The sequence below is a fragment of the Dasypus novemcinctus genome, chromosome 9, assembly GCF_030445035.2.
Source record: "Dasypus novemcinctus isolate mDasNov1 chromosome 9, mDasNov1.1.hap2, whole genome shotgun sequence".
Classification (NCBI taxonomy): Eukaryota; Metazoa; Chordata; class Mammalia; order Cingulata; family Dasypodidae; genus Dasypus; species Dasypus novemcinctus.
In genome coordinates, this window is record NC_080681.1 from 71884016 (window position 1) to 71908558 (window position 24543).

General features: G+C 39.5%; 1 protein-coding gene across 8 annotated transcripts in view; it reads right to left on the reverse strand.

Moving 5' to 3' along the window:
• The window catches only part of FGGY (FGGY carbohydrate kinase domain containing), a 531195-nt gene that overhangs the window by 148559 nt on the left and 358093 nt on the right, over positions 1-24543 (reverse strand). For all 8 annotated transcript variants that reach the window (XM_058303505.2, XM_058303502.2, XM_058303499.2 and 5 more), the window contains one exon: positions 90-197. In XM_058303505.2, coding sequence (XP_058159488.1) covers positions 90-197 — 108 coding nt within the window. The remainder of the gene's footprint in view (positions 1-89; positions 198-24543) is intronic.

Below are 24543 nucleotides of genomic sequence, written 5' to 3' on the forward strand. Positions count from 1 at the left end.
AGATACGGAGTATGTGGACAATGTGACAAAATGAGCTAATCAAAAGTACAAAAACATTCAGGAACCTACTGTAGGAAATGCTGACTTACCAATTTTCCAGTAACACTCTGACCACCTTCATTCAGCCAGAATCCAGGGACCATGGCTGAGAAATAAGGGCCCCAGACACCAGGCACAAAAATCGGGTCTTTGCTGATCTGGAAAGAAAGAGGCAAAGTATGTGAACATATTGACCCTGAAGGCTACAGGGATTCTTATCCTCCCCCTACCTAATGTTTCTAGGGCGATGGAGTTCAGCTTCTTATTGAGTATTTTTGATAAATTCATTTAGATGTTAGGGTACCAAAAGTGACCATTTGGGAAAGAAACCAATTAGACATTTCCTTACTCTCACCCTAGTTGGCGCCCTCACTGTGGCAGATTGATTGCGCAAACAGTACCCATTCTCCGCCCCTCCCTCTAGCCAAGTCCTTTGGGATATGACTTTGTGGCTCCCTACATAGAGAGGTGGAGTCTATTTCCCTACCCTTTGATCTGGGCAGGTCTTATGATCTGTTATTCAGTTGAAAGGTGTATGAGTGTATATATGTGTGAAAGTGTGTATATTTGATATGGACAGACTGCTAGTCAGAAGGCATATATACTAAAGGGTCATTTTCATCACCTTACCTTTGCCCAGTGAAAATTTTATCATGTGCCAATCCTAGAAACTTTTGAGCTAGACTCAAACCCAGAGCTTCTTTGGGGTGAAAAAGACAGTTAGGGCCTGGGGCTTGGACAGTTAGACGGACACCTATGAAAACCAAATTGTCTCTTTTCATTCCCTTCACCTACTCTTTTCCAAAATGCTTAGCCCCATTTCATAGATTAGATTAGTCTCAAAGAGGAGGTAGACAGTGCCCAAGGTCATACACGGAGTAAATGGCTGAGGTGGCAGATGTTGGCCTCAAACTCCATGATATGATGTGTTTTTTTTTCAGTTTTATACATATACTGTTGAGAAGGATATGCCTACTCTTCCTCCAGGCTCACAATTTAAGGATGTTACTGAATCTATTGCAGCAGGATTTCAGTAGAATATTGTGGCTTTGCTGTTCAGAAATGTGAGGTGAAGGCTTTGCCTGGTGCGGTCCAGCTGAAAAGTCTTGAGTTGGCTCCTGCCTGTGCTCATTCACCTGAACTGGCACATGCTTCTTATCAGACATGCCCAGTAAAGTATGGGAACAAAGACACAAATACGTTTCCCAGAGTACTTCCAATCACTTCTAAACCCTGTGCTCTAAGAGAAAACAAGTAACAGTTTGCTTTGGGAGAGAAAGAGAATGAACATTTGTATATTTATGTGTGTTTTAATCCTTTGCAAAAACTCAATATTTAAAAATTAGCGAAAGCTTCTTTAACACAGATGGCTATTTTGCCCTGGAGGCTGCTCTGTTATGCAAAATGAGGAAGGTCATTTTACCCCACTGCTGTCAGTGGTCCATACACAATGCTGACTTGCCAGTAATAATAGTGCTGGTGACAACAACTAAGGTTGATGGGGTGGCTTACTAAAGGGCTTATTTTAAACATATTACAGGTATCAAATCATTTATCCCTCAAAACAACCCTAAGGATGTCTCTGTCATTATTTTTATTGTACACATGTAGAGAGAGTTAAATAACATGTCCAAGGTTACAAAAATAGACAACAGTCTTGCTCTACTGGCACCATATTCTTTAAGTTCTGTAGTTGTCTTTGCCAAAGTATGGTCTGTTTTTAGGCTACTATTGTTTCTTTTAGTCCTTCATCTGTCCTTAAAAGGCAAAAAGCAATGACTAACAGAGTGAGTTAAGCCAACAAACTTTATGGCTTTGATGACAAGTATTTTAGGGAATCTTCATTTTCAGAATGTTTTTGATACATTTTTCCCAGATACATTTGGGAACAGTAAAAAGATAGAGCATGGGTTGGGACTTCTGTGATTCTATTCCTGACTATGCCACATTCCAGTCAGGTATCTTAGACAAGGTAAGCTTTCTGAGCCTCAGTTTCCTTAATTCCAAAATGGGATAAATGATACAAATAAATGTTGAAGGACTTTTGTTAAGATTAAATATGCTGTCATAAACAACCTATTATATGTTATATACTAAATGAAAGTTCCCCTTGAAATGAGCCTTGTATGATGGAGTAGTTGGGTGATGGATAAAAACCCACACCCAAAAGTAACTGCTACCATGTAAGAAGGCCTCCAGGTTTATCTTTGGTCTTATATTGGCCAATGTTTTTAATAATAAAGTAGATGACGATATAGAGGTCAATTTATATTTTCAGTATTATAAACTTGGAAGGATTGGTTATTATTGGGAATGACGAAATGAAGATTCAAAATTATCTCAAAGAGCTAGAACACTAAGCATAATTCAGCAAGAAAAGAGTTAACATTTGTTTAATCATCACTAAAAATTTTTACTTAAAAGGTACTAGTAATATTCTCTTTCATAAACTGAGTATTGAGTACATGAGGACTAATGTTATATTGTTTCAACTGTACTTTGACACTTTAAATATTCTTTATGTGTGATGTAAATAAAATGACAAAAACCCAACAAAACGAAACATTTGGTTGCATACTATATGCCAAACCCATTGTATGCAACAAAGGCAATAAAAATGACAAAGCAAAAAAATATAAGGCTTGATCCCTTTTCCTTAAGGAGCTCCTAGTCTGACAGGGCACAAGTGGAAATAAAAAATAAAATTACAATATATCATGCTAAGGGCCATAATAAAGTAAAAAAGAAACATGGTAGGAGCCTAAAGGAAGGGATAATTAACTCTGCCTAGGAGAAGAGGAAGAAGCAATCAAAGAGGGGGCCACAATGGAACTGGATCTTGAAGAATGAGTGTTAGCTAAGGTAGACAGGGAGGGCATTCCAGGTAGACGGGGCTCTGAGGGCAAGGCCCAGAGTCATGAAGCATTTTGATTTTCACAAACTCAGTTCAAAGTTCTGCATTTTACTTTAAATAAAAGATTATAAGTCTTTAAAGATGGATATATTATTGTACCAACATAACCTACTGTTTAAAATATAATTTTTAAAAAACTGTGGTCCCACTGAAACCACTTTCTCTGTCAGATAATGATAGTAACTAAAATAATAATAAAATAGTTGTTAATATTATTGCAGGTTTATTATATACCCCAGACTCTTCTAGGATCTTTAAAGATATTACCACATTTAATACTCATGACAACTAAATGAGAGAGGTCCTATTGTTATACTTGCTTCATAAACGAGGAAATCTAAGCTCAGGAGGCCAAACAGCTGGTAAACAGAAAAGGAGAAATTTCAGGATCCAGGCAGGATCCAAGTTATCAACCACCAAGCTACTCCCTGTCTAGACCTCAGCCCCTCATCTGAAATAGGTAATTGGATTACAGAGTGTTTAATATCTCACTTGTCTTTGAGATTCTCTAAGATTTCATGAAATTGGTCATTCTACCTCAGCTGGCCAACCAGAACTCTCCAGCACGCTATTTCAGCACAGACGCTGTCCTCACATGGCCTGGGGCTTATGGCAGGACCACTGGGCCACCTCTTGGGGCTACTATAAGTAACCTCTTAGCTCTAACACCCCTCTGACCTGTGGCCAAGATTACCAGGGGGTTTTCTTGATCGTCAACTTCATGAGTTGTATTTAATGGCTACTATTTATAATATCATACATTAACTGGGTAAATATCCAGCAAATATTTACTAGGTACACTTAGCAAAGAGTACTGTTTTAAATATGAAAAGAGACAGAAAGTTTTTTGTTTTTTTTGTTTTTTTTAGTTTTCAATGTGTATTTTTATTCTGTAAAAGGTAACAAAATATACAGAACAAAACTTTCCCTTTTTTAAGCTAATGTTAGAAATTCATATACCAATGCTAAACCCTACAGCTGATCACAAATTAGAGGACTGTACCGCCAGCCTCAGCATTACACCAGAGCAGCCTCTGTACACAGTCGCAGTGATCGCAGTGGGGTTTGTCCACTGAACTGAGGGACTGGAGGAAGGACATCAGTGAGAGAATGCTTCAGAGCTAATTCTCAGACTAATTTTCACCCCTCAAAACAAATAAACAGACACAGCTCCTTCACAGAAATCAGGATGGGTGCCAAAACAATTGAACACAACATGGTCCCTGTCCTCCTACAGTTTACAATCTAGTGGGAAATGGAGTGCAAGATGGGCTGGGGATAACTCAGGTATCAAGTGATTTGTGAATGTACTTTGCAATTGTCACCTCATGTGAGACTCAAAATTACCTTGACGGTATTTAGAGGGAAACATACTCAGCCCCTATGACAGGTGAAAACATCAGCACAAAGAACATAAGCACTAGGCCACAAAGATCAGAAATGGTAAAACTGGGATTAGGAGCTTCTCTCCGTGTTCTGCTTTTCTTCGTGTCTGTGCCCAAGCTGGCTCCATGAGTGCATGCCACTGGCTGAGTTTCATCTAAAACTAGGCTCCTGTCAGCTGAGTTTCCCTGCAGTGACAAAGCCCAGATACCTGCTTGTACCTCTTTCTGGGAGAGATGACTAGGCTTGGAGCAGGGAGCTGGTCCAGTTCTGTCTGCTCTGCCTTCCCCAGAATCCTATCATCCCAAGGCTGGCCTAAGCCTCTGGCAGGGGCAGGAGTCAGGCTCCAGGCACCAGTGTTCCTGGCAAGGAATAGGAGGTTTTGTTCTGAGTGCCTCCAACCAGGTTGGGAACTTTAGAGGGTAGCCGCAGGCATGTGTGGGGACTGGGTATTTCCTTGGTGGCTCATCTCCCCCTGCAAATGGACTGTGCTATCATCTTACTAGAGAAAAATCATTTATACATTTTCTTGCCAACTCCCAGCTCACTACACAGTCCAAAGGAGAGCAGAGCAAAATCTGTTTAAGAATGTAGACTCTTAACATTCACTTTTTTTTTTTTAAGATTTATTTATCACTCCCCTCCCCGTCCTCATTGTCTGCTCTCTGTGTCCATTCGCTGTGTGTTCTTCTGTGTCTGCTTGTATTCTCATCAGGAGGCACTGTGGATCTGTGTCTGTTTTTGTAGCATTATCTTGTTGCGTCAGCTCTCCATGTGTGTGATACCACTCCTGGGCGGGCTGTGGTTTTGTGCAGGGCGGCTCACCTTGCACAGGGGCCACTCCTTGCACAGGGGCACCCTTACACGGGGGTATCCCTGTGTGGGCTGGCACTCATGGGCCAGCTCACCACATGAGCCTGGAGGCCCTGGGTGTCGTACCCTTGGACCTTCTATATGGTAGGCAGATGCTCTATCTTTTGAGCCAGATCCACTTCCCTTAACGTTCGCTTCTGTTTAGGAATTTCTCGGGTTGAAGTGTAATGAGCTGCTTACATGTCTGCCTCTGATGAAACCATGTCTTACCTTTAAGGTAGTGAACATAGTTTAATAATATAGGCCTCAACTTTGGAGTCAGACAAACCTGGGGTACAATTCTGGTTACATCATTTACTAATCATGACTTTGACCAAATCAATTTACTTCTCTGAGACTTGGTTTCTTCATCTATAAATGGAAATAATCTGATCTACCAGTGTTGTGTGTGTACTAAAAGGTATAACGCATATAAATATCCTAGAATACAGTGTATTCTCAAAACATGTTTTAAAAAGGTGATGTAATTCTACTCCTTCTGGGGCAGTGGAAAGCTTTGGAGTCCAAAGATATGGGTTCAGGTCTAGCTTCTACCCCTTATTAGCTCTATCTCACTGAGAGGCTCTTCCTTCACCTTCCCCTCCTGGATTTTCTCCTCTATGTTTGTCTCACTCCCTACATTGCCCATGGTCAGCTCATATAATCTTAGCTCTTTTATAACAATCTTATACTGATGGGTCCCAAATCTTTATCCTAAACTCAGACCTTGCTCCCAAGTTCCATACTGGAAATTTAATCTGGACATCTAATCAGCAGGTACTTATTGTATTTTTCCCAAAGGCTACTCTTATTCTGGGGGCCCTATGTAGTCAAAGGCACCTTAATTTACCCAACTACCAGGGTATCATTCTTGATTTCTTGACTTGTTCATCTCTTTCATCTCTACCACAGTATGTCACCACATTCTACATTCTATCAATTCTATTACTAAAATATAAGCCTTCCTATTTTTCCCCACTGCTATGACCTTAGTCTATTCCTTCATTAACTCTTGCTTGGATTAGTACAACCACCACCAAAACAGTTTCCCTGCCTGAAATGTTGTCTTCTACCTGCTGTACCTCTCAACCCCCTACTCATAGAATCCAACTTACAGATCTCCAACAGATGGAGCTTTCTAAAACACAAACCTAATTGCATCATTTTCTTCATTTAAATCCTTCAGAAGTACCCTATGACAAATGGGATTCTTCTTGACCTGGCTTTTATTTATTTCTCTGGGCTAACTGCACATTACCGTTTCCTAATCCTTTGCCACCCATCATTTTTCACTGCAATAAGCCAATCACAGCCTTGGTTCCAGACTTAATGAACAACTTGAAATTCTTCGAATGTGCCATTTTCTTTCTCATCTCTGAACTTTCATTTATTTTTCTCTGTCTTCCTAAAAGGCACTCCTTCTCACTTTTCCCTGGCTAACTCTTATATGTCCTTGAAGACTCAGTTCAATGTTACCACTTTCAGGAAGTGTTCTCTAAACCCCAGCTTCTACCATATCACTGAGTTAGGTGCTCCTCACAGAATCTTCCCTTATTATAGGTTGTTATGACACTTATTATGTGTGTATGTATCTATATAGTTATAAATATATATGTAAAGTGTATTTAATATGTAATATGCTTTGTAAAGTAAATCACTACACAAATGTAGAACATGGCTATTTTGTCAGCCAAAGGGTGCTGATGTGAAATACGAGAAATTGGTTGGTTTTTATAAAAGGATACTATTTGGGGTAGGAGCTTACAGATACCAGGCCATAAAGCATGAGGTACTTCCCTCACCGAAGTCTATTTTCATGTGTTGGAACAAGATGGCTGCCAAAATCTGCAAGGGTTCAGGCTTCCTGGGTTCCTCTTTTCCTGGGGCTTGCTTCTCTTTCCTCTATGTGCTTACTTCCAGAAGCTCCAGCTTAAGGTTTCAGCATCAAACTCCAACATCAAAACTCCAACACTGAAAATCCTCAACTCTGTCCTTTGTCATGCCTTTTATCTGTGAGTCCCCACCCACCAAGTGGTGGGGGCTCAATGCCCTAATGACATAGCCCAATCAAAGCCCTAATCATAACTTAATCACGCCCAGGTACAGATCAGATTACAAATGTAATCCAAGATCTATTTTTGGAATTTATAACCATATCAAACTGCTACAGCTACTACTATCATTAACTCTGAAGAGCAACAATATAAAAGAAAAACATGGCCAAAAACCTGTAAATGATCCAACTTTGCCAAATTTTCCTCTCGTCTCTTTGGATATTTCTGAAAGTTTAAGAGTTCTCCAGTAAAGGGTTTACCCCTCCTAGCAATTCAATCCCTTTATTTCAGTTTTAGGGAAAAAAAAAAAAAAAAGCACATGAGACCTGTCCATGTGCTTATCTCCTGGGGCTTAGCAGTTAGAGTGGGCAGGGAGAGCACTGAGCAGGTCTGCCAGCCACCCAGTCTCCAAATTTGGAATGGAGAAAAGCAGCCAACTGTTCTTTGCAATGTCCTGAATTATTTGCAAAACATTTTGGACCCCTTAAGCCCTGAATTCCTCATTCTTCAGCATTCTGAAACTCATATGTGATCACAGGAGAAATTTAATCCATATGTTTCTTATTCACTTATACTTAACGCACCCAAAGTGGTTTTGTAAGAAAGACCAAAAAGCCAAGAAAACGTTGAGGCCTTTCTAAAGTTTTCCCCAATTTTCTCTCCCTGCAGAAAAGAAGCCACGCTTGACCTCCTGTATAGAAATGCATGACTGGTTTCACTGAGCTCAGACTGGCTTTTAGCTTTGGAAGCTCCAAGAGCTAGCTGTATGTCCCCATAGAAAATCCTATCTTGTATCTTGTTCACAACCCCAACAACCTGTGCTGGGTAACAATTATTGATCTCTTGTGGATCCTGTAAGGAAGGAGGGGCAGGTGGCATGTGGTGGCAGTAGAGGAGGTAGCTAATTCTGCTCTGTGCAGAAACCAATAGAGGAATTCTGTTGGTCTGATGTCACAGTGAGTTGAATCCTCACAGCCAGCATGTATCTTCTCTTTCTGTCAAGTTCCCCAGGTGTGAAAACAGTACTATTAAGTAAATCTCAAAGCTGGCCTGACCAGTGTTTTTTATTTTTATTTCTCTCCCCTTCCCCACCCCCCTCCCCACCTCCCTCCCCGTCCCCCTCCCTGTCCCCCTCCCCGCCCCAGTTGTCTGTTCTCTATTTCTATTTGCTGCGTGTTCTTCTTTGTCCTCTTCTGTTGTTGTCAGCGGCATGGGAATCTGTGTTTCTTTTTGTTGCGTCATCTTGTTGTGTCAGCTCTCCGTGTGTGCGGCACCATTCCTGGGCAGGCTGAACTTTCTTTCGTGCTGGGGGGCGCACTCCTTGCGCGTGGGGCTCTCCTACATGGCACGGCACTCCTTGCTCGCATCAGCACTGCACGTGGGCCAATTCCACACAGGTCAAGGAGGCCCGGGGTTTGAACTGCAGACCTCCCATGTGGTAGATGGACGCCCTAACCACTGGGCCAAGTCCGCTTCCCCAGTGCTTTTTTGATTCCAAGTTGGCTGTTAGGAAAAACAGCTCCCTCCTACAGACTGTAGGGTCCAGTAAAAATGACACCCAGGGAGAGTCTCACAGCTGAGGCTGATAAGCAGGTGAGGACACAGATGACACGGCCTTCCCCCTTACCACGAGCATATGGCACCCTATAAAAGAAGCTCCATCAGACATTTCCTGTTTTTGAAAGCTAAGTCATGGGTGCTTTCTCTTTAAGCACCTGATCCATTCCTGCTTTCCTTGTTAAGACTTTTTGCTTTGACACCAGTCTTTAGCCTCAGTGCTTATCTCCTCAATCTGACCATAGACATGGATTTTCTGGTTTGACCCTTGATGTTCAATCTTAACTTGCTGTGTGACCTTGGCTACCCCTTCACCTCCCTGAGGCTCAGGTTCCTCATCTGAAAAATGGGGCAAATAAGACCTCCTTCATACATTTGTAAAGATTAAGTCCTATTAGAGGACTTGGGGCGGTGCCTGGTACATTCAATGACCAGAGAAATATCGTCTGCATTAATATAATCACCTCCATACTAGCCAAAGTGTATTTCTTTTTTATGGGGTTGGAGTACATGTCGGGGTTTAATTTTAAAATTAAGATCTAACACCATCTTTACTAGAAATCTAAAGTACAGTACAGAAACATACTAGGTCCAGGAGACGAGAGAAAAAGATAACAATCTATGCTATTACTCAGACAGGTTACTTTCTATTTGCCAGACCTGTCACTGGCAATAAGTACAATTGAGGTTTTACACTGTTAACAGCATATTGGGCAAAAGCAAAGAGAGCCTTGGCTGATTTATATCAGGGCTTTTTTTAATAAGAGTCAGAATTTCTGTGCATACACATTAATCATAGCCTTTTAGAAATGTTCCTTGAAAGAAGCCAGTTCTATTTCATAGGTTTAGCTCAGGGGGATTTGGAACATGTCCATTGGAGTTCTAGACCTAAAGAATCCTGATCATCAGAACTCTCTCCCTATTTTTGGTCTAATAGAAGAGGAGAAGGCTAAATTGACAGGACAAGAGAATTAAAAATTTTATCAGTTTTGGTAATGAGAAGACCCATAATTCACAATATAGGTCATAACTGAACAGTACTCAAGGAAGCTTAAGTCTTTCTCCCTCTGACTCTAGGGCTGCTTCCCTACCCAGTGATGACACAAGCACTATAAACTGAGAAGGGTTCATCAAATTCAGCCCTGGTGACTAGGGTAAAGTTTCTCTCTCACATCTTCTCTACAACAGAGACTGGTAAACGTACTAAAAAAAAATGGTGATGGGTGGATGGGGGAAGAGGTCAGAAGAAGAGAGTTGGAGAGAAAAGATTTGAAACCTACCATTCTTTGGCCGCCTAATATGTTCCCAGGAACAGCACATAGTGATACATGCCCATAGCAGACATAACTGACCAAAGCCCTCCTGCCATATCTAGGCTGGGCCACTGAATCCATCTTAACCCAGTGTGTCAGGAAGCCACTGCAATCAGCTGAAGTGAGATGTGTCACAAAGCCTCTCTTTCACCCCAATGCTGGGCACTTTCACGTACATTTCCACATCTGAGATGTCTGGCAAACCTGTATCATCCCATTTTTATGGAAGAGAAAACTGAGTCTCAGAGAAGTTAACTCAAGTTCCTGGGCTTATCAGGAGGGCAAAACCAGAACCAGGTTTAAACCCAAATCTGATTCAAGGAGCCATACCCTTCCTGAGACACTTTTGGAGAAAAAATGTGAAAAGGAGAGGCAAGGACATACAGGCAGAGTACTATCTTCAAAATTTGATCTAGGCTGGCCCAATTCCAACTTGCCGGAGTGGAATATGTTCCTTGGCAAATTCAACAGAGATGATGGGATTTTCCTATGTCAGAGAGAAACAAAATCACACATTCCAGTGGTATCTCTACCTGAATTCTTTACATAATCAACAGCAATTCTTTGAGAATGTTAAGTGACTTCCACCCGTTAAAGGAAAAAAAACCACTTAAAATTGTTTTCCTATTTAAATGAGCTCTTGTAAAAAAAGAAATGGTTTGTAAGAGAGAGGCAAAGGGGCTAAAAGAAAAAAGAGGAGGAGGCAGAATAGAAATTTGATCTGTACGAGCTTAACCTCTGCTTGTACTCTATAAAAGATCATACTAATATTTAAGATATGTAAACACTGTTGAACAATCAGGAACAAAGGAAAGGATGGCGTCAGAGTAACAGTATTCAGCTGTGGGCAATGGACAGGAGGCAGCTTTTGTTATGAATAGATCATCTGGCTGTGAAGCAGGCTTGATTTTAACCCTTGGCATAGCCTATGTAGTGTATGTGAGTATACCCAGAGCACATCTGGCCTTCCTTAGGAAAAAGGAAAACAAAATAAAGAAAAGAAACTCTCTAAAATATATGGCATGATGTAGGACAGGGTTATAGTTCTGCGACAGTGGTTTAAGTAGGGTTGCATGTTATTAATCTGCAACCAAAGACAATGATAATCGCTATGATTTTTAAAAAGGGATTTTACAAATGAATGCAGAGGCAAAAGGGAGGGAAGGTGACGAATGTTTGCCAAGCACCTACTATGTGCTAACAGCCTGATACACATTCTCATGCAGAATCTTCATAATAATTCTGCCATTTTCTTCATTTCACAGATAAAGACAGTGAAGCTCATAAAAGTTCAAAGTCTTGCTCACTGTCAAACAGGAACAATGGGGATTTGATCTCAAGTTTGTCTGATTTGAAGGGCCATGGTTTTTCTATTATACCTGGCTGCCTCCTGGCTCTTGAGAACCACAGAATGAAACTGGTCACCAAGGTCAACCCAGCTTCTAGGAAGTGTGAATTCCTACAAATTCTGTGTGTTGATATCCTCTGTGTGTGTGGTGTGGGTTTATGTACTATTGGCCTAGTAATCTGAGAGTTTGGCTCTCACTGGAGGGACAGATCTCAGAGCTAGGAATAAGAGCTATTTTTCCACTTCACTGGCCTGCTCTTGTAGGGTGATGACTGGGCACTCAGCCTTGCTGGGAGGAAACACCTCCCTCTGGGAATACAAAGAGAGGGGCACTGGTTAATAAGGCCTGGGCTGGCAAGACTGATTCCATTGGGCAGATTGATGCCCAAGAGGAGTTTGGGTTCAGACAGATCGTTTGGAATCACAGTCCCATGTAAACACTTATATGGTCGCTAGGGATCCGGGCTTCCTCAGGTGGGAATTAAAAACAGGAATATTCACCTTCCAGGATGTCTGTGAGGATTTGAAGGAATATGGAGAAAGTCCTGACATACTGCTGCACAGAAATAATCAACAATGGATAGCGGATTATTTAGCTTTCTGTACTCTCATTTTATTAAGTCAGGAAATGTTAAATCTACATTTTTTTTTGAGTTCAGAGTGCAGATTGGTTTGGTTAATCCTGATAAGTGCTGGTAGAGGGTAAGGAATAGCTGGAGATGCAGTAGGTTTGGGGTGGAAGAAATCTGGGTCTCATTTTTCACACTGGACTAAGATGACTGCATGATACACTGTTCGTGTCCTTAGTGGGTTGACAGCAAAAAGACATTTGATGTTTACACTTCAGGCATTTCTGTTAACTGAGGCTCTGCACTCATCTGTCAAGTGTTTACATAATAGCTGGCTCCTAGAGCTGCAGGGCTATTAACTGAGATCATGTATGCAAAGCACGTGACATGGTTCCTGACAGAGTAGATACCTTCTATGTGGTAGAAGAGTAGGGGCCAAGATAGACTTTACGCCTGAATGGAATCTTGGTTCTCTAAAATACAGACATTTCACACATTCCTTCAGCAAACATTTAATTGAACACCTACTATGTGTCACGCTTGGGGATAGAGATAAAAATGATACTGTCCTTGTCCTAAGTTTTGGGATAGCAGAGAGTTTAATCCAAGAATTGCAAGATACTCTGATAATTGAAGGTGCTATGATTAGACTGGCATACAGTAATAGCAAAAATGATACAAACGTTGAACTCGTACTTACTGTGAGCAAAACACTGTGTTAAGGATTTTGAGTGATCTCATTTAATAGTTACTACAGGCCTGTAAGATAGATTGCCACTTTGTAGATGAGGGAACAGGGGTTTAGGGAAGTCATATAATTTGCCCAAGGTTAGGCAGGCACTGAGTGGCAGATATGAAATAAAACTTCAAACACAGATCCAGAAATAGAGTGGAAGGGCAAATAGAGATGAGATCATGAAGGGTCTTTCTTGACATGCTAAGGCATTTGAATGTTTTTCTTTAAGGAACTGGGGAAGTAATCCCAATTTATGTTTTACTGATTTGTTGCTACTGCCCCTCTCAAGCACCAGAGGTCGAACTTATACAGTGGTTCATTTTGGCTGTTTTGATTTGCAGTTAAAATGTATAAAGAGGGAAGTGGACTTGGCCCAGTGGTTAGGGCATCCATCTACTACATGGGAGGTCTGCGGTTCAAACCCCAGGCCTCCTTGTCCCGTGTGGAGCTGGCCCATGTGCAGTGCTGATGCGCGCAAGGAGTGCCGTGCCACGCAGGGGTGTTCCCCGTGTAGGGGAGCCCCACACGCAAGGAGTGCGCCCCGTAAGGAGAGACGCCCAGCGCGAAAGAAAGTGCAGCCTGCCCAGGAATGGCACCACACAGAGAGCTGACAAAACAAGATGACGCAACAAAAAGAAACACAGATTCCCCCATGGCTGACAACAACAGAAGCGGACAAAGACGACGCAGCAAATAGACACAGAGAACAGACAACTGGGGCGGCGGGGGGGGGGGGAAGGGGAGAAAAATAAATAAATCTTAAGAAAAAAAATGTATAAGGAGTGATTTTCATCTGTTTCATGACCTGACAGTTCCCATGGCCACAAGTCACACAGGTATTTCACTCACGGGCACGGCAGGCCTTCTCTGATCCTCTGGAACCTCTGCGCTCCAGATCAGCCTCACGGTGTGTAATTAAGAGTGGTTTTTACCCACTTTGCTAAATTAACAAATCCAGGCAGAGGAAATGCAGCTTTGCCTCAAATAGATTTCTCCAGAAAGTCCTCCACTGCCTCACTTCATTCTACTGATCTACTCTCTCCCAAAAGACCATCTCCAACACCCTCTGATTTTCCACACTTGGAATGTTCCAAGCCCATTAGTTAGACCCTGGACCTTTACAGCACCTAATCAGCCTGGGCACAAAAATGGGCACCTCAAAGGGAAAGGGAACAATCCTCAGCTGCTCACACCTGCTTCTGCCCTGATTCAGTTAACATATGGCCTACTCATGTACATGACATGCCTTGTCTCAAGGCATTTGGACTAAGTCTTTGAACTCCTGACTCTCCTTGAGGACTCTGGTTTAAAGGCATTCTTCAAGTGATCTTTGCTCTAGACATCTTGATGAGGATAACCACCCAGAGTTGGACTCAAATCAGGGCATCACCCTGACACATGGGAACCTCACCTACATGGCCCAATGCCTTCAAGAGGGCTTTCTGCATGTTGCCAAAGCAAAAGGTATTCTTCCATTAAGGAAATGCTCCACATCAAGTGTGTTTTCCATTATCCTCTCCCTTCCTCCAGCTTGCTTTAATGTCTCTAAGGATGGCTCCATGCTGTTAAGGGTTTCCAGACAGCTAGAGATGCTAATAAACTTCCCCTTCATGCAAATGATCTCAGGGAATGAAAATAGGGAGGAGATAGGGGAAAAAATGACAAAAAGCATTGGTTCATTTGTACATTTTTAGCTTTTCCAAGATTTTTCATGAAACAGTATCTTTTTTGCCAAAAACCTAATAGGGATCTTATTGGGTGGCTGCAGAGCTAAGGACTGATCTGCCACATGACCCAAAACATGTTAGGGAAGATATAAAATGACTTCATTTGCTCAAAAGCCCAATGTCATTTCCTCCATGTATATATTAGATGAAAAGGTTACCAAATTCATTATTGACTACCAGTATTTGGCTTTATACACAACTCTTGAGAAGTTGTATGGTAAAGAGAACCAGACAAATTGGGGTGGGGTAGGGTGGGAAGTGGAATAAAGATGGAATCGAGAGTTTTTGTTGCCTACCTCTTTCTTGTTTTTTAAAAGGGAGCTATTACAAGTACATCTGTAGCCCTATATGATTCAGGAGAGAAAGGGAATTGTGCCTGCAGGAGAGGTTGGGGACAATCACCAGTGCTTTCTGCTTGTCCTGGTTTATTGAAGGACCTTTATAGCTATAGGTAAATAAGGGAAAACAATTTTATTCTCTTCTCTCTTCCCTGTTAAATTTGGTCTGGGAACATGTTCCTTCTCACTCCTGGGATGAAATTGCAGGTGGATTCTATATTCTAGATAATAAAATGTCCTTGAGACACCTTCAAGCATTAAGTGTGTACAACCCACTGTAATACTCAAAACTCCATTCTCATCTAACTGAAAATACTCCCCCTCCCATAGTTACAGCCTATTTCAGGCTTAGAAGCATACATGGAGATAGGGAACTTGCTAGGCTGCTTCTTTCCTTCCTTGTTTCCCCTTTCCTCTGCTCGCTTGCTGGCTGCTGCTTTGGGCTCCTCTACTGGAGGATGAGTTGCCTAGGAAAGGTCTTACCTGACTGACATGGTTGTGATCTGGCTTCAATATGTTCTCAGGGCATGGAGCATGTCCATATCTGAGTCTCTCATTATATGCTTTTAACGACTCACTATGAAGTTCCCACTGGGGACTCCCTCCATCCAAATCAGTATGTGGGAAACTAGCAAAGTTTTTCTCCAGTGGTCTGCTCACAACTGCCTTTCAGTCCTGGCCTTTGCGTGGTCTGCTTCTCTACTGGGATCACACTTCTCCTTCAGGTGATCCTTTCAGTTGGCTTCTCTTTTAAGATGACCCCAGCTGGCTCCCTTATGCTAGACCCACACATGCCTTTTCCTTGTCTTTAGAGGACATAAATCCTTCTCCCAAAGCAGCCTTTTCTTTTTACTTTAGTGTCTTGGGTCCAAGAGTCAATCACAGCCTCTTTTCTAAATCCCAGTCCCTAAATGCTCCCTGAAGTCTTTTTGCTCACTTGACTAAAGGGGAAATCTATCCACAATGGAGGGACCCCAGAATGCATGCCTACCTATAACTTTCTCCAAAATAGTTCTCATCTCTTACTTCTTCATCTCTATTTTATTCCCTAGGGGTGGCTTGGAACCCTAGTTTTATAATCTTTTTTGCAAGCCCTGCTTAGATGTTCTGGCTCCTATGGTTTCTATCAAAAATTTCATGGAAGGGAGACACCCACTGTAAGATTCTGTTATAGGTAGCTGGAGCAGTGTTCATGATATAGCAGAAGTGGAAAAAGCTGAGTAGGACTAAATAAATTAGCCTTTCCTGTTGAGGCAAAGCAGAGTCATCAAAGGCTTTTTAGCAGAGTTTCAAGTCAGGAAAAAGTAAACAATTCTGGACACTGCAAAATTTTGAAATCCCTTTTTAAATAGCAAGTACATATATGGTTAGAGCCATAATAAAATATTTCAAACCACTAAGATATTCTTACCCAATTGTCTATTTTATGATAACCAACTTCCTCAGTTATTCATCAGTAACAGAAAGCTATATACATCCTATCTCAGGCTTTCAAGGCTCTTTTTGGATGTAAACTTTAAGCTTACCATTGCACCCAATCCCTCTCCAATTTAACCCTGGAATTTTGAATCATGGAGTCACACATTAAGATAATCCCTTGTAAGTAATTGTCTTAATTCAGAATAATCACTTTCAACACTTCATGGACAACATACATAAACTGAAAGTCATGAGACATCATGAGATGAATGGTCAATTTTAAGAAGAAAATGAAACGGGCAATTATTCCATAAAAAAAGAGGATTTTTTTTTTATCCTGTTTAAATCATCTTTAACCACTGGCTTCAGTTCAGACAGACTTGAATCTTTTGGAGCAAAGTCTAATAGCAAGCAGCAGAATGTTCTGTGATGGACTCATTCATTTATTCCTTTATATGTCAAATGACTAGCTGACTATACTAGGTGCTGGAATGAGCCAAAAAAGGCAGCACAATGAGCATGACTCATTGTATGAGGGATATTAAAAGTCAGATTTCTGGCTTACTCAAAAAAATAAACATTGATTGCTTATGTCCCAGGCCCTGGGGATATGATAGTGCCTCTAACAGTGCCTGCTCTTGGGAAGTTCACAGTACAGTGATGGAGCTCTGTGACAGTGGAATGGGACATTAAATAAATTAATCACTAAGGGATTGTTTTAGTTTGCTAAAGGGCTGCTGATGAAAAGTGCCAGAAATGGGTTGGCTTTTATAATGGGAATTTTAGTTCTCAAGCCATGAAATGTCCAAATCAAGTCACCATCAGAGATGCTTTCTCATCAAAATCAGCTACTAGTTATCCTGGCATCCCGCCATGTGGCAAAGCAAGATGGTGGCTGGTCTCTGCCAAAGTCCCTGCCTTCCCCTCAAGGCTGATGGTCTCCTGGAGCCCAGCTATAGACAATCAGGTATATGGCTTATCTCCTTCCTGGCGTCCTCTCTCAGACTTGGCTGCACGGCTTTCTTCCACAGCTCTGCTATAGGCGATCAGGCATATGGCTCATCAGCCTTGAGCAACCCTGTGGGCCCATGCCTCCATGCTCTGCTGATTCCAGGGAGCCTGTTTCCATGCCTCCATGCTCTGCTGATTCCAGATTCTGGGACCTCTCTCAGCCCTTGGGGCATTTTGTCTTCCTGCAGTCCTCTCTCTCACATGGCAGGATCAAAATGGCAGCTTCCTTTCATTGTGTGTCTCTTTATGTATATCAGATCCAACAAGAGGATGGAGATCCAATCTGAGTCACACCTCACTGACATAGTCCAATCAAAAGCTATCTACTCACATGATCTAATAAGGTTACCTTAACAGAATCTAATGCAATCAAAGGGTGTCACACCCACAGGAATAGATTAGTTGAAAAACATAGTATCTTCTTGGAAGTCACTGAACTCAAGTTGACACAAGAATGTTCAAGTAGAGGATATTGACCATTTGTCCTGAATGTTATAGAAAATATAGCACTCAAATAAAGGATATATATAAAAAAATCTGCAGCCAATATCATACTCAATGGAGAAATTTTAGATACAGTCCCTTTAAGTTCAGGAACAAGAAATCTGATAATGCTTTTTATCACAAATGTTCAACATAATGGAGGCCCTATCAAATATATAAGTCAATTTTTAAAAAAGGTATAAAGAAAGGAGGACAAAGAAAAATTTACGGAAGAGATGATCACCTACATATAGGTCATACTGTTACCTTTGTTTAGACTACTCTTTTCTCTAACCAATCCCCCATCCTTATGTGAGGCTCTTTAATTTCCTAAACCAAACATCACAGTTCAAATCTTATGGCCTTACAGAAGCCTTCCCTGATCATCCAAATCATATCAGGTTGCCTAGTTCTCTACTCTTATCGTTTATTGCTCCTTTCCTTCCTAAAAAGTTATTAAGAAATTATATCATGCATACAGAATACATAAAACATATGCACACATTTAAAAACTTAATGAATAAGAGAATTATTCTTATTCAAGGTGACTGGTTATAAGATCATTCTTAAAAACCAAATTTATGGAGCAGGTGTAGCTCAGTGGCTGAGTATCTGCTTTGCACGTATGAGGTCCTGGGTTCAATCCCTGATGCCTCCACTGAAGGAAGAAAAAAAAAGTTAGGTAGTCTCCTTATTTTTAAAACCATCTATGTATTTTGTGTGAACACTGTTATACAGTTAATAAAAGTGTCTACAAGTGTTAAAAAAAAAAAACCAACATATATACTTCTCTATTCCAGCTATAACCATATAGAAAATGTAATAGAAAACTAGATACAATTCAAAATATCAATTGAGAACTGCTATACTGGAATTTTATTCCTTTACTTTATCTAAGCAACTTCACTGTAGAAAATTGGATAGAAATACTTTACATTTCCCAAATACACTAACATATTTTCTTTTTATTTACTTAAAAATATGTATTCACATGAAACTTCTTTTCACAAATGCAGGCTGAATAATGGCTCTGAAGAAGATACTGACATCCTAAGCCCTGGAATCTGTGGAGATGACCTTGTATGGAAAAAAATGACTTTACGGATGTGTATAAGTTAAGAATCCTGGGATGGGAAGAATATTCTGGATAATCCAGGGCCCTAAATGCATTGAAAAATGTCCTTGTAAAAGCAAGGCAAAGGGAGATTCGATCACAGAAGAGAAGAGGACAACGTGAACGTGGAGACAGAGAACAGACCAATGCAGCCATAAGCCAAGGTATGCCAGCAGCCACCAGAAATTGGAAGGGACAAGGACAAGCAACAGATTCTCCCCTAGAGCCTCCAGAGGGAGGGCAGCCCTGCCAATAAACCTCAAATCTCAGCCCAACAAAATTGGCTTTGGACTTCTGGTCCACAGAACTGTAACAGAAAAAATATGTATTATTTTAAGACACCAAGTTTGTGGTAGCTTTTTTCAGTAGTCACAGGAAACTAATATAAAGGGTTTGAGGTTTCCCAAACCCTGTGCCCCCATCCCCACAGTGTAAAATATAAAAGATGCAATGTGAGACTAATGAAAATAAGTCAAATACAAGACTCAACAGTTTAGCCTGAGGGTCAGATTTCAACTCTGAGCTTCCTGGCTTCCAGGGCAAGAAGAAAAATGTGATCAGTTGTATAGTTTTCATTACTAGTTCAGAAAAAGCAACACATTTCCTGGTACCAAATTCTAAAAGGAATTCTCAAGTGGACCTTTATATGGAGCACAATGAGTGACATATTAGCTGTCCTCATCAACCTAGTTACTTCAAATACAGGTGTGAACTTCACATGGCTATTTCATGGGAATACCTGACAAAAACCAAGGATAAAGCATTTAACATTTATGTAAAAATAAAGCTGATAGTGTTAACTTAAAAATTTGTCTGTAAGTTGTTTGTCCAAAGAAAGCCTGAGATCTGGTTGCTGTCTATTCAGATATCTCTGCTCACTCTTTAGCAGCTAATCATGGAAAGATGTGTGAGATATCTAGGAAGTCTCTATTGCGTCCACCCTGCAACCCAGTCTTTTTCACTACTAAAAATTCCCTATTAATTTTACCTACTAAAATGAAATATATCCATTTATCTACTCCTTCTGCACCATAATCTGACACAAGCTACCAGGATATAATCTCTCACCTGACTCAGGTATCACCTCCCTATCTGGTCTCCTAGCATCTGCTCTGGTACCTCTCCAACCAGTTCTCCAAAGTGCAATTATTTCAGTTGTTTTAAGTCCAACAATGTTACCCACTGTGCTTAAAACCTTTACTTGGCTTTTAGGAGAAAAGACCAAAATTCTTAACAAGACTTAAAAGTCCAACATGCCCTGCCTCTTTTTGTTACTTGAGTCTTAACTTGTATTACTCCTCCCTCCCACACCATACCAAATCTGCTAATTTCCCTCTTGTTATCCTGACTCACTCTCTTCTTGGGCGATCACTTTTCTCTCAACCACCAAGCACAATAGCCCTATCATCCCGCCAGACTCTGTCCTTGATATATCATCAAAATATCTCAGCTCAAACATCACTGCCTTCAGAAGTCTTCCCCCAACTACACATGGTATATCAGGTCACTTGACTCTATGCTCTCAAGGTCATACCTCTATGTTACATAGCACTGATATATCAGACATATAGAGGAGTGTGTAAAACATATATGTATACTACAAAAACTGAAAATAAATCCTCATGCATCCTTCACCTGGAAATAAGTTCCCCAAAGCTCCCCATATACCCTTCCTGATGGCTTCTTTCTTCCCCAATGACTAGCAATCCCCAACTATGTAATCAGTGCCCTGATATTTATAACAATTATTTCCCAGGTTTTCTTCCTATGTTTAGAGTCCAGGTATGCAATCCTAAAATGTATTATTTCTTTTAACTCTTTGAGTTTTATATGATTAAAATAATCCCGTATGCATTTCTTTTACTTGTTTTTTTTTGTTTGTTTTTTTAATAAGAAAAGTTGCAGGTTTACAGAAAAATCATGCATAAAATACAGGGTTCCCATATACCACCCTATTATTAAAACCTTGCATTAGTATGGTACATTTGTTACAATTAATGAAGCATACTTTATTCTATATACGTATTATTCTATATTCCATGGTTTACCTTAGGGTCACTCTTTTTGTTGTACCATTCCATGGATTTTTTGGTTTTTATTCAGAACTTCATTCCTTTTTATGGGTAATATTCCATTGTATGCATATACCAGATTTTATTTATGCATTCATTGGTGGATGGACACTTAGGTTGCTTCCATCTTTTGGCAATTGTGAATAATACTGCTATAAATACTGGTGTGAAGCTATCTCTTTGAATTCCTGCTTTCAATTCTTTTGGGTATATATCTAGAAGTGGGCTTGGCAGGCCACATGGCAATTACTTGACCTTCTGAGGAACAGGCAAACTGTTTTCCACAATTGCTGCATGATTTTACATTGCCACTAATAATGAATGAGGGTTCCTATTTCTCTACAGCTGCCCTAAAACTTGTAATTTTCTCTTTTTTAAATAGTAGTCATTTTAGTGAGTGTGAAATAGTATATCAGTGTGGTTTGCATTTGCATTTCCCCAGTGACTAATGATGTTGAGCAAGTTTTCATGTGCTTTTGTATATTCTATCTGGAGAAATGTCTACTCAAGTCTTTTGCCCATTTTTAAATTGGGAACGTTTATCTTTTTATTGTTGAGTGATACTAAACCCTTATTGAATATGTTGTTTCCAAATGTTTTCTCCTACTGAGTAGACTGTCTTTTTACTCTGCTGATAAAGTACTTTGATTCAAACAAGTTTTTAATTTTGATGAGGTCTCATTTATCTATGGTTTTTTTTTTGTTGTTTGTGTTTCACATGTAAATTCTAGGAAACCAAAGCCTAATACAAGGAATTGATGATGCTTCCCTATGTTTTTTTCTAGGAGTTTGACATTATGGTTCTTGAAGTCTTTTATGCATTTTGAGTTGATTTTTGTTTATGGTGTGTGGTAGGAGTCTACTTTCACTATTTTGAATACGAATATCCAGTATTTCCAGCACCAGAAAGAAGAAACTATTCTTTCCCAATTGAGGGAACTTGGCGCCCTTGTCAAATATCAGTAAGTTTGATTCCACTGGTCTATATGTCTGTCCTTGTGCCGATACTATGCTCGTTTGATTACAATGGCTTTGTAATAAAATTAGAAGACCAGGAAGTGTGGGTCCTCTAACTTCCTTATTTTCAAAATAGTTTTGACTATTCACAGGCCACTTACCATTCTGTATGAATTTGATGATTGGCTATTTCATTTCTGCAAATAAAGTTGTTTGAATTTTTATTAGGATTGCATTAAATATTTAGTAATGTTTTATAGTTTTCTGTGTTCAAGTCCTTTACCTACTTGGTTAGATACATTCCTAAATATTTGATTCTTTTAGTTACTAATGTAAATGGAATTTTTCCTTGATTTCTTTTTCAGATTGTTTATTACCAGTGATAGAAACAATACTTATTTTTGTGTATTGATATTAAATTCTACCACATTGCTCTTTTTTTTTTTTAAGTTTCAATAGCTTTGCTGTGGAGTTTTCAAGATTTTCTGTATACAGGACCATGTCATCTGCAAGTAGGGAGAATTTTACTTCTTCCTTTCTAATTTAGATGCTTTTTATTTCTTTTTCTTGCCTAATTTCTCTAGCTAGAACTTTCAGGACAAGGTTAAATAAAAACAGTGGTGACCGTGGGCATACCTGTCTTGTTTCTGATTTTAGAGGGAAAGCCATCAATCTTTCACCATTGCATATGATTTTAGTGGTGGGATTTTCATATATGGTCTTTATCATACTGAGGAAGTTTACTTCTATAACTAGTTTTCTAAGTGTTTCTATCAAGAAAGGGTTCTGGCTTTTTCAAATGCCTTTTCTACATCAATTAAGATGATTATGCTTTTTAAAAAAATTTAAGTTCCTGTATTAAGGTGGCGTACTACATTACTTGATTTTATGTTGAACCATGCCTGATATAAATCCCACTTGATCTTGGTATATAATTCTTTTGATGTGCTGTTGGATTTGATTTGCTATAATTTTGTTGAGGAGTTTTGCATCTATATTCATAAGGAATATTGGTCAGCAGTTTTGTTATGTTTTTTTGTTGTTGTTGTTTTGCTTTTACCTCTATATGTAAGGTAAATCTCTTGGCCTCATAGAATGAGTGAGGTAATGTTCTCTCGTCTTGCATTTTTTGTAAGAGTTTGAGTAGGATATGTATTAATTCTTGAAATGATTACTAAAATTCACCTGTAAAGCCATCCAATCCAGGGATTTTCTTTGTTGGCAGGCTTTTTAAAAAAAATTATTGATTCAAATTCTTTACAAGTTATTGGTTTGTTGAGATCTTCCATTTCTTCTTGAGTCAGGGTTGGTACTTTTTGTGTTTCTAGGAATTTGCTGATTTCATTTGATACCTAACTTGTTACAATTGTTTATATTATCTTCTTATACCCTGTTGTTCAGTAGTAATGGCCCCCTTTTCATTTCTGATTTATTTGTATTCCCTCTTTTTTTGCTTTGTCAGTCTAGCTAAAGGTTTGTTGATTTTATTGATCTTTTCAAAGATTCAACTTTTGGGTTTGTTGCTTCTTGTTATTGTTTTTTTAATTCTCTATTTCATTTGTCTCTGCTCTAATCTTTATTATTTCCTTCTTTCTGCTCAACATTGGGTACAGTTTGTTCTTATTTTTATAGATCCTCCAGTTTGAAGTTAGGCCCCTGATTTGATGAGATCTTTTTAATGTCAGTATTTACAACTATAATTTTAATCTCAGCACTGCCTTAACTGTATCCCATAAGTTTTAGTAGAATGAGTTTTCATTTTCATTTGCCTCAAGATACTTCCTAATTTCCTTTATTTTCCCTTTAATTCATTGATTGTTTAAGAGTATTCTGTTTAATTTCCACATATTTGTGAATTTTTCATTTCTCCCTATTATTTATTTCTAGCTTCATTCTACTGTGGTCAGAGAAGATACATTGTATGACTTCATTTCTTTTTTTTTTTTTTTAATTTATTGAGCCTTGTTTTGTGCCTTAATATCTGTTTTATCCTGGAGAATGATCCATGCACACTAGGGAAGAATGTGTTTTATGTAAGTTTGTTAGGTCTAGCTGATTTAGAATTTGTTCAAGTCCTCCAATTCCTTATTGATCTTCTCCTTAGATATCCATTATTGAAAATGATGTTTTGAAATCTCCTATTATTAATGCAGAACCATCTATTTCTCCCTTCAAGTCTGTCAATATTTGCTCAATTTGCTCATATATTGTAGGGTTATGCTATAGGCATATATATTAATATATTTAAAATTGTTATGTCTTCTTGTTGAACTGACCTCTTTGTCCCTCATAACAATTTTTTACTTGAAGACAATTTTATCTGATATTAGAGTAGCTATTCCAACTTTCTTTTGGTTAGTACTTGCATGGTATACTTTTTCCATTCTTTCACTTTCAACCTACTTACGTCTTTGAATTTAGATAAGTCTCTTGTAGACAGCATAAAGTTGGGTCATACTATCCTTACCCATTCTGCCAATCTCCGCATTTTGACTGGAGAGTTTAATCCATTTACATTTAAAGTAACTGCTGATATGCAATACTTTCTTCTGTCATTTTGCTATTCTGTCTTTGTAAGTCTTAAATCTATTTTGACCCTCAATTCTTCTGTTAATGCCAACTGCCATATTTTTTTTATATTGTACCATTTCACTTCC